This window comes from Pygocentrus nattereri, chromosome 17 (assembly GCF_015220715.1).
Source record: "Pygocentrus nattereri isolate fPygNat1 chromosome 17, fPygNat1.pri, whole genome shotgun sequence".
In the NCBI taxonomy this organism is placed as follows: domain Eukaryota; kingdom Metazoa; phylum Chordata; class Actinopteri; order Characiformes; family Serrasalmidae; genus Pygocentrus; species Pygocentrus nattereri.
In genome coordinates, this window is record NC_051227.1 from 9,763,361 (window position 1) to 9,774,448 (window position 11,088).

At 42.9% G+C, this 11,088-nt stretch overlaps 1 protein-coding gene across 4 annotated transcripts in view; it reads left to right on the forward strand.

Annotated features, from left to right (window-relative positions):
• The window catches only part of zgc:165508 (uncharacterized protein LOC100101652 homolog), a 26,617-nt gene extending 23,594 nt beyond the window's left edge, over positions 1-3,023 (forward strand). For all 4 annotated transcript variants that reach the window (XM_037546577.1, XM_037546578.1, XM_037546576.1 and 1 more), the window contains one exon: positions 1,944-3,023. In XM_037546577.1, coding sequence (XP_037402474.1) covers positions 1,944-2,485 — 542 coding nt within the window. In that variant the 3' untranslated portion in view covers positions 2,486-3,023. The remainder of the gene's footprint in view (positions 1-1,943) is intronic.
• Positions 3,024-11,088: the final 8,065 nt, after the last annotated feature.

An 11,088-nucleotide genomic window follows, 5' to 3' on the forward strand; every position in this document is an offset into this window, starting at 1 on the left:
GAAACATGATATTATGTTCAGTTGTTGGGGCTTATGTGTCATTTTCCGTTTTGCGCTTTTTCTCCTGATGCTGAAAAATAAATAATTATTCATTTTAATTTATACAGCAACAGTTCAACGTAAATTCAGATGTACACAGTTACACCAAATGTGGCTGACCAGCCAAGGTGTGTGGTGGCTGAAGTTTGCATGTGTGAAGTTAGCAAGTCAACATTCCCAAGTCTCTTAATCGTATTTTATCGTTCTAGTTAATCTGATAACCGAGTTTATTGATTTTAATAAAATAATTGTTGATTTCATTTGCAATGGCAGAACGGCCACTAGGGGGCCTGCAGAAACAGGCTAAGTGACAAAATGCTTGTGAGACCGACGGTAGTCCATCTAACGCTACCAGTCAGGCCTGTTCTGGTCGGGTCTCAAAGACGCTGATACAGTTCAGGTTTGGGCTTCAATTTAGTGCCCATGCAGACCTTTAATGACATTCTGTTATTCTATAAAAATGGTACAGATAAGAGCTCGACTGCAAGACGGCTACTAATTTATATCTATGTGACATGATTTTGTACGTTTTTGGACAGTTAAAATGGGGGGACCTGTAGCCATTTGAGGTGTGATATGTGGAAGATTTTTCCGCAGTGCTGATTGGTGTACATAAGCTTTGTTACTTGTTAGCTACATTATCTTAGTAGCTTCAGTGCAAATTTTAAGTATCACATTTATGGCAGTTGTCACGAATACATATACTGTCTTTATACCTCTCTCACTAATGGCTGAAAAAATGGCCAGAAATGAGTGAAATATGTTAATAACAGTGAAATATGCTAATAGCAGTGAAATATGCTAGTGGTTGAGCAAAATATGCTAATAACTGAGTGAAATATGCTAATAACTGAGTGAAATATGCTAATAACTGAGTGAAATATGCTAGTAATTGAGAAAAATATGCTAATAACTGAGTGAAATATGTTAATGGCTGAGTAAAATATACTACTAACTAAGTAAAATGTACTAGAGACTGGTTGAAATATGCCAACAACTGCGTGAAAAATGCGGCTAAATGGACAAAATATACTATTAAAGTAAAAACATGCTGTTAACTGAGTAAACCATGCCGGTGACCGAGTAAACCATACCGGTGACCGAGTAAACCATGCCGATGACCAAGTAAACCATACCGGTGACCAAGTAAACCATGCCGATGACCGAGTAAACCATGCCGGTAGCCGAGTAAACCATGCCGATGACCAAGTAAACCATGCCGGTGACCGAGTAAACCATGCCGGTGACCGAGTAAACCATGCCGGTAGCCGAGTAAACCATACCGGTGACCAAGTAAACCATACCGGTGACCGAGTAAACCATGCCGATGACCGAGTAAACCATGCCGGTAGCCGAGTAAACCATGCCGATGACCAAGTAAACCATACCGGTGACCGAGTAAACCATACCGGTGACCGAGTAAACCATGCCGGTGACCGAGTAAACCATACCGGTGACCGAGTAAACCATGCCGGTGACCGAGTAAACCATGCCGATGACCGAGTAAACCATGCCGGTGACCGAGTAAACCATGCCGGTAGCCGAGTAAACCATGCCGGTGACCGAGTAAACCATGCCGGTAGCCGAGTAAACCATGCCGATGACCGAGTAAACCATGCCGGTGACCGAGTAAACCATGCCGGTGACCGAGTAAACCATACCGGTGACCGAGTAAACCATGCCGGTAGCCGAGTAAACCATGCCGGTGACCGAGTAAACCATGCCGGTGACCGAGTAAACCATACCGGTGACCGAGTAAAACATGCCGGTAACCGAGTAAAACATGCCGGTAACCGAGTAAAACATGCCAGTGACTGAGTGGAGTAAAAACTGCTAGTAACAGTGAAAGAGGACAGTAATGAAATCCTGTTCTAAAGCCTTCTCTCTTTATTCTACACCCATAGATCTGTCGTCGTACCCTCATTACCTGCGGGACCTCTTACACACCCAAGTGTGTCAGGCACACCTGCGGAGACGAGGGGCATGCGAGGCCGAGAGCGGCGTGGCCTTTGACCTCTCACCCCCAGTGGGCTCGCCGGCCTCCCCGTCCGACACCCTCTGCTCCAGCCTCTGCAGCCTAGATGAGAGACACCCACTGCTCCGGGACCTTGGTCACCGTGGTGAGCTCAGCCACCGTGGCACCCTGGGTCATCGTGGCGACACGGCAGCCGACCTCGCTGCCAAGCTCCTAGGGGCGCTGCACGGCGGGGATGACCCACTTCTGGTACGGCTCCAACGGGCCGGACTCAGACGGGGTGGACAGTCACCCTGCTGCCCGTTCGAAGACGAGGACACTCCATGCAAGGACTGCGGAGGTGGCGTCTGCTGCACGCCCGAGTACCACGCGCGGAGGAAGGTGTCGGACGTGGCCTCGTCCGGCATAGTGTCGCTGGATGAGGAGGACGAGGAAGAGGAGGAAGTGGACGAAGAAGAAAGGGAACAGTGACTGGTGCCTTCCCTTCTGTCCTGGTTCCGCTTCCTCAGAATGACTTAGCATGTTTACGTAAGGCTCCTCCCTCTCATTTGCATCTGTATCCACCTCCTCTGGTCTGTTTGTTGTTTTATTTGTACCGCGCGGCGGGGAGGATGCGACGTCGAAGAAGGAAAAGCGTTCCGAGAGAAATCACGCTAAACGTGGAAAAGCTGGCGAAGCTATAGACGAGCCAGAGGATCGAAAGGCCGAAAGTGGACTGAAACAGAACAAAACAAAAGAACAGACCCTCCTGCATGTGTCTGGACGTTCGGACAGTTCCTTAGCACGGTTTGCGAAATTGGCTGTCCTGTTCTTCAAATATGCTCAGGCCTCAATGCATTATGGGGCCTGGTTTGTCCCGCCCCCTTTTTTGCAAGAGACGGTTGCATCCTTTGGGCATGGCTGCTTGCTGAGTAAAACTCGAAAATGAAAAGAAAAGAAAAAAAAAAACGAACTGCCAAACTAAACTTTCCTTAGCCTGTCACAATCAGCTCAGAGAAAAATGCTGGAATGTTGAATGTTTGTACAGTGGCGGGAATATGTATTTCAAACGAAGCATAAAAAGAGATTAATTTTGAATTCTTGTTTTTTTGGGGGTTTGAACTAGTTTTTTTAACCTACTACTATTATTATTATTATTATTATTATTATTATTATTATTCATAGAATTTGCTAGAATCTCAGCATTTGATTTTTTTTGTTTCTGTAACACTTTATAATAACAGGCCTCAATACAGCAACTTAATTATTACATAATCATTTTTTATGTATATTATAATTATATGAGAGTTGCAATAACAAACTCTACCGTTTTAATTATTAACCATTTACTTAGTGACATACACAGGAACCACTTTTGAATCATAAGAACTTTCATACAAGTTACAGTTTGCTAATACGCATAAATCCATAATCCACAAATCATCCAACTGGAAATATGAAGCATTTATTTGCATACACATGACAAAAGATTAGACGGTTATTTGTTACCTTGCTAGTGACGCATAAACATTTCCACAATGTAATCCTGATATATTCATAACTATACATGTGCCTACCTAATATAGGCCAATGCAAGATTACAGTGCTTTAATTATTCAAATGTCATTAAGTAAATGGAGGATAATTCAAATGCACTTATTAATGCACAAGTGACAATTAAATAGTTATTAACTATCAATAACAAACTGTTAGTTGCTATATGTTTTAGGGGCCTGTCACTCTGAAGTGTTACTTTCTCTGAATAGTTGTAACAGGAAACCATGAGTGTTCTTCGGAGGTGGTGTAAAAAAAATGTCCAGAGCAAAGCGACGTGTTGGATCTGACCGAGCCTTGGGTTGTGTAGAGGTCATTTGGGGGTTTTTGTGGGAGAGTTCAGTCTATTTTTGTATGCGTGTCCTTTTCCAGACTATGTGGGTCAGTCTTAACGTTCGTTGCGTCGGGAAGACGCATGTTGCCAGCTTTCTCTCGCTCTGTCTCCCTCTCTGTCTCTCTCTGTCTTTCAGAGCTATCACTGTGTGATATCGTCTATACAAAGGAAATGAATTGACCTGAGTGTGAACAAAACAAGTAGTTTATTCATTTGTTCCCCTCTTCCATCTTCCTTTCCGTCTCTTCAGCCGGCGCTCGCGGCCTTTTCGTCTGATCCACTTTTCAAAACGCCTCATTTTTTCTCTTTATTCGCTGGAAATGTCAAGTACTCCAAGTACTCCCCCCACCAGCGGCTAATTCTGTTCGCTGACATTCATGTCATCGTTGCCATGGTTATCGTTGCACAGTTTCCTCGGGACTAAACGAGGACCCTCCAGCTGCCCACTTGAGAAACTCTGATTGGCTCCCAGCTTTATGAAGCCCTGCCCACAAGCCACTTTACAATGATAGAAATTAGTGTCCACTTGCTGGCCTGTTGGCCTGTGAGTACCGCTGAGTGTGGGTGTTTTCTGGGTGTCTCAGGGGAGTCTCTGTGCCTTTACCCCTCCCGTACATAATTCCCTGACCACTCGGCCGCACATTGACCATCCCCATGGCAACGGGAAATGCTGTTGCTTCCGTTTACTGGGAGCGCTTTTTTCCCTCGGGTATCAGTTTATTTAGATGGTCCGCTGTAGATGTGCTGCTGATCTTAACTAAATATCTATTGAATTGAGTTTCGTTTAAAGGGATATTCTGGCCTAAAACTAGCATTTAAAGGTGAATTACAACCAAATTTTCTGCATAATTCAGTCACTGTGATGTGGACAAAGTCATTCAGAGTGTTTGTGTGAAATGATCTGTTGTAGAGAAACATACTATAAAGATTTCTTTACGGTGGTGGTGATAGGAACCAGGCGTCAATGGCCACTTTATTTAGTAAAGAAAATTTAAAAAATTGAAAAATACGTTTTCTTTGGGGACCATTTTGCCTTACCATGTCCTGAAAGTACCTCTCTACCATGAAAATACTTTTCAAGCAAAAATCGTATCTCAAAAGTATCATGAAATAATATCTGAGGCAACATATTCATAATCATTTTGTGTGGTAACCTTCCATAAGGTAGTGAACTATTTAGATGTTTGGTTCCTATCACCACCTGCTCTGTAAGTTTCTCTAGAACGAAGCATTTCACACCAAACCACTCTGAATGACTTAACATCTTCACCATTTAATTATGCAGTGGTTTTAGAAATTTCCCCTTAATTTTTGCATCTTTTTTGGTCCATTAACACTCAAACTACAATTCCCAGCATGCTTTATGCAAATACACCACTGGGAATCCCCAGTGATGTACCAGGGATTCAGTTTCTTAGTGGCAGCTCTCTGGCGTCCTTCTATATTAGCCAGCCAGCGGGAAGTACAGCAAAGTTTTTGTAAAAGCTCCTCCTACCGCCAAGATACATCGTCACGAGGGTATTACTTAGTCTTTAAACCTATTGAACTGAAAAATCCCACTTCTGAGACCACTGTAGCACCACTGTAAGACAGCTGTAGTGATGGTTACATTGTTCATTTGGGCCGGAGTGCCCCTCTAAAGTGATCATGTGGTGTTAAACCAGGTCTCTCTGCTGCATTTTACCACGGTCAGTAGTTTTGCCCTGTTTTTAGAACTGAACAGAAAACCCATTGACACAAAGTAGACTTGGAATGATGGAAGCCAATTAAGCATCATGCTTTGTATTTGGGCATCATTCGGACACCACTGGACAACTTCACTGGTGGACTGTCTTTGTGGAGTAAACCTGGAGACGAAGTCCAAGGAAATGATGGAAATGTTCATCCAGTGTTTTAGATTTTTGAGGCAGAGTGACTCCAATGCAACTTTATTTCCCTTATGTTTGGTTGATATTAACATGCTGTTCTAACAGGACTCGCTCTCCTGTTCTCTTTTACTTGCTTTTCATCATCTTTGTATTTCTGACAAGCAAAAATCTCTCTCTCTCTCTCTCTCTCTCTCTCTATCTCACTCTCTCGCTCCCTCTGTCTCACTCTCTCGCTCCCTCTGTCTCAATCACTCTCTCTCTCTGTCTGTATCACTCTGTCTCTCTCTTTCTCTCTCTCTCTCTCTCTCTGTCTCTGTCTCCCCACAGGGGAGGATTATGTAAGAAGTTGAGTGTTACCTTTGCTGACAGGCAATTAACCAGCGATTATGAAAGCGCCCCACGAACTCCAGCATGTCTAGCTCTGATTGTATTTTTTCCACCTCTCTCTCTCCTCCACCTTTCCCCCTTCTCTGTCTCATCACTGTTTTCTTTTCCCTTTGATTCTCTCTCTTTTTCTCCCCTCTTCTTTTCCATTGTTTCATCTCTTCCATTTCTCTCTTTGTACCTTTTTTTGCTCTCCTTTCTTTCTCATCTCTCTTTCAAAGAGCCCTATCTTCTTCCCCCTACTGTTACCTTCATCTTTTTCTCTTTGTCTTTCTCCCTCTCTTCATTCCCCTTAACTTTCTCCCTATCTCTCTCTCTCCTCTTTTCCTTTCACTGCCTCATCCCTCCATCTTTCTGCCCTCTATTTCGCTCTCTCTCTCTCTCTCTCTCTCTCTCTCTCTCTATTCCACTGAATCCTGTTTTGAGGTTAATAGCTCTAAAAAGCTATTTAAGTTTTTGAGGGCGTGGCTTTGCTCTTTTTTGAGCAATCTGATTGGCCACCTGTCACGCTGATGGACAATTAGGGCACAAGAAACCTCGCAAGTGTCAGGCGTCTCCTAGTGGCCCCATTCCACAGGCTGGGGACGACATTGAGAGAGAGAGAGAGAGACAGACAGACAGAGAGAGAGGGACAGAGACAGAGTGAGACAGAGTGAGACAGAGTGAGAGTGAGACAGAGTGAGTGTGTCTGTGAACAGACTGTCAGTTGCCCTTCATTTCCCAAAATGTCCAGAAGACAAGTGTCACTGACAGAAAGAGAGAGAGAGACAGAGAGACAGAAAACAGGGAGAGAGATAATATATGTCCATAAATAGAGCTGGGAGATTGAAGGCGGTGTGTGTTAAACACACATTAGTCTCACCCGTTCACACACTTTAATTAAGACTTCCTATGATCTCTCTGAGGTTTCAGCTATGAAATGATACACGTCTAACACACACACACACACACACACACACAGGTTAATTAGGCCGTCTTGGTCCCTTGACAATGTTCAGACAGACAGACAGACTCACACATGTTAACAGCTAACAGTAAATCTCCTGAGACTGACATGTACAAAAGTCAGAGACCACCCTACGCTTACTTAAGTTCCAGTCAGAACAGCCATTAAGTAAAAGTTATTCATGTTTCAATATCAGAAAAAAGGAGAAATGATATATTTAATTGAAAATTACACAGCAGCAACAACTAAATATGAAATTTTCAGTATTTCATGTGTCCTCACTTTATTCCATCCTCAGTTATTTTCAAACATCTGCAGGGATATTTTTCCAAAAGTTCAGTCTAAGGAGCTGGTTGCATTTCTCAGTTTCTCAGGATCCGAATAATCTCAAACACATTCAGTAATATTGAGGTCAGGACTCTTGAGGTGGTCAGTTCATTGTTCTGAAAACACCACCAGCTTCTTTATTTAACTTGCAAAGCTTTAATTATTGTTTATCTGATGGGGACAGCTTTGGGGGTCTGCCAGGTCTTGCAGGTGGTTGTTAGGAATCAGATTTTCTTTTCCCTCTTTCCTAACGCAAGTGCATAATCTTACATCAGATCTCCTCAGACATGTCTTCTGAAAAATGAATAACGCACTTAACTGCTGTTTTGACAGTAAATTATATAAATAATAGGTGGACTCTGACTTTTCATTTCGACAAACTTTTGTTTGCTTGATTTTTCTTTCTTTTTGATTTTCCTTTTTCCTTTAAGTGAATATAAATATTTGAATGCCAGTTGTTTTAAAATATGCGACTTTCTTTCTGCATCTGACCTGTTTTGAAGTTGTCAATAAAAATGATCTTATGTCATTTGCAAGAACTTGTGTCTAAAGCTTTAATAAGATGTGGAATATGGAAACCTTAAGACTTTCACTATCACCATTCAGAGATGTTCCCAAGTTGCGTCATGCATGTCCAGGTCTTTGAAGTGCGAGTCTAAGTTGAGTCTCGAGTCTCTAGAATGCAGCACTGAGTCAAATCTCAAGTCTCTGGTGTATGAGACAGATTCCAATCTCGAGTCTCTGGGGTGTAAGTCTGAGTCGAGTCTCAGATCTGTGGTGCAAGTCCGAGTTGAGTCCAGAGTCTCTGGGGTGCAAGTCCAAGTCAACTCGAGTCTCTGCAATGTGACTCCAATTGAGTCTCCAGTCACTGGGGTATAAATCTGAGTGAAGTCTCCATTCTCTGGGGTGCAAATCCAACTTGAGTCTTGAGGCACAAGTTGAGTTAAGCCTCGACTTTCTGGCATACAAATCAGAGTAAAGTCTTAAGTTCCTGGGGTTCATGTCTGAGTCAAGTCTCAAATCTTTGTGATGCAAATCCGAGTTGAATCTCGAGTCTCTGCGGTATGCCTCAGAGAATTTCAAATCTCTGGGCTCTAAATCTGAATCAAGTCTTGGGTCTCTGTGGTGTGACACTGAGTCAAATTTCAAGTCTCTGGCATGTAAATCTGAGACAAATCTAGAGTCTCTGGGGTGTAAGTCTGAGTCGAGTCTCAGATCTGTGGTGCAAGTCCGAGTTGAGTCCAGAGTCTCTGGGGTGCAAGTCCAAGTCAACTCGAGTCTCTGCAATGTGACTCCAATTGAGTCTCCAGTCACTGGGGTATAAATCTGAGTGAAGTCTCCATTCTCTGGGGTGCAAATCCAACTTGAGTCTTGAGGCACAAGTTGAGTTAAGCCTCGACTTTCTGGCATACAAATCAGAGTAAAGTCTTAAGTTCCTGGGGTTCATGTCTGAGTCAAGTCTCAAATCTTTGTGATGCAAATCCGAGTTGAATCTCGAGTCTCTGCGGTATGCCTCAGAGAATTTCAAATCTCTGGGCTCTAAATCTGAATCAAGTCTTGGGTCTCTGTGGTGTGACACTGAGTCAAATTTCAAGTCTCTGGCATGTAAATCTGAGACAAATCTAGAGTCTCTGTGGTGTAAATCTGAGACAAGTCTAAGCATCTAGGGTGTAAATCTGAGTAAAGTCTGGAGTCTCTGATGTGTAAATCTCAGTCAGGGCTTGAGTTTGTGGTGTAAATCTGAGTAAAGTCTGGAGACTGGGGTATAAATCTGAGTCAGGTCTCCTGTCTGGTGTGAATCTGAGTAAAGTCTACACTGTGTGCACAATTATTAGGCAAGTCTTATTTTTGAGGATTATTTTTATTAATGACCAACTACAGCGCTCTCAGTTAATCCAAAATGTAAATAAACCTCAAACATGTATGTTTAAGAAAGTAAAAGTGAGGTTTTTGGCTTTCTGAGGAGAATATCTATATGTGCACATTTATTGGGCAACTATTATTGCGCAGAATTATTACACAGCTAAATGAAAAACATTTTCCCATCTCACTTTATTTTCATCTGTTCAAGTGAGAATTATAAACAAACAACTCAAAGCTTTCCAATAAACATTTCTGACATATAAAAAAAAAATCAGTGACCAATACAGCCACCCTTCTCTTCAATAACAGTGATAAGCCTTCCAGTCTGTCAGTTTCTTGATCTGTTGACGATCAACTTTTTGTGCAGCAGCGACCACAGCCTCCCAGACCCTGTTCAGAGAGGTGTCCTGTTTCCCTTCACTGTAAATCTCCCGTTTAAGAATTGCCCACAAGTTCTCAGTTGGGTTCAGGTCAGGTGAGGAAGGGAGCCACGTCATAAGTTTTTCATCTTTAATGCCTTTACTGGCGAGCCATGCAGAGGAGTACTTGGATGCATGTGACAGAGCATTGTCCTGCATAAAAATCATGGTCTTTTTGAAAGATGCAGATTCTTCCTGGACCACTGCTTAAAGAAAGTGTCTTCTAAAAACTGGCAGTAGGCTTGGGAGTCGATTTTGAGCCCATCTTCAACCTGAAAAGGTCCAACCAGCTCATCTTTAATAATACCAGCCCATACCAGTACCCCATCTCCACCTTGCTGGGGTCTGACTCGAAGTGGAGCTCTGTCCCGTTACTGATCCAGCCACGGGCCCTTCCATCTGGTCCGTCAAGAGTCACTCTCGTTTAATGAGTCCATAAAACCTTTGAAAAATCTGTCTTCAGATTCTTCTTGGACCAGTCTAGACACTTCAGCTTATGTGTCTTGTTCAGTGGTGGTCGAGTTTCAGCCTTCCTTACCTTGGCCACGTCTCTGAGCGCTGAACATCTTGTACTTCTTGATACGCCAGCTAGGCTGCAGTTCTGGAATATGACAGAACTGGAAGATAATGGGTTCCTGGTACCTTCACGCTTGATTCTTCTCAAATCCTTGGCAGTTAATTTGCATCTTTTTTTCTCAACACGTTTCTTGCGACCCTGTTAACTGTTTGGAACAAAACATTTGATGGTTCTGTGATCACGCCCCAATATCTTAGCAATTTCAAGACTGCTGCATCCCTCTGAGAGACTTTTGGTAATTTTTAACTTTTCAGAGTCAGTTAAATCTCTTTTTTGGCCCATTTTGCCTAAAGAAAAAAGCTGCCTAATAATTATGCACACCTTGCTATAGGGTGTTCACCTGCTATGCTTAAATCCATTAAGCAATCAAGCTTATCCAGCTTGGAGTTAGAAAATATGCCTAAAATTGTGCACACAGTGTAAAGTCCCTGTGGTGTAATTCTCAGTCAAGTCTGAAGTCTTTGATGTAAATCTGAGTAAAGTCTGGAGTCTGTGGTGTGAGATGAGTCAAGTCTTGAGTCTCTGGGGTGTACTAAATTGGGGTAAAGTCTCAAGTCTCTGGTGTATGAGTCTGACTCAAGTCTTGAGTCTCTAATGTGCGAGTTGAGTCAAGTCCTCTCTGTAGTCTCTGTAGTATGACTTTCCGTTGAATCGTAAGTCTCTGGGGTTTGAGTCCAAGACTCTGTGGTCCAAATCTAAGCCAAGTCTTGAGTTTCTCAGGTGCAATGGTGAATCGAGATTATCTGGGGTACGAGTCCAAGTCGAATCTCGGTAACTAGTAGATTAGTAGATAGTATTAGTAGATACTAACAAGTGGATACTA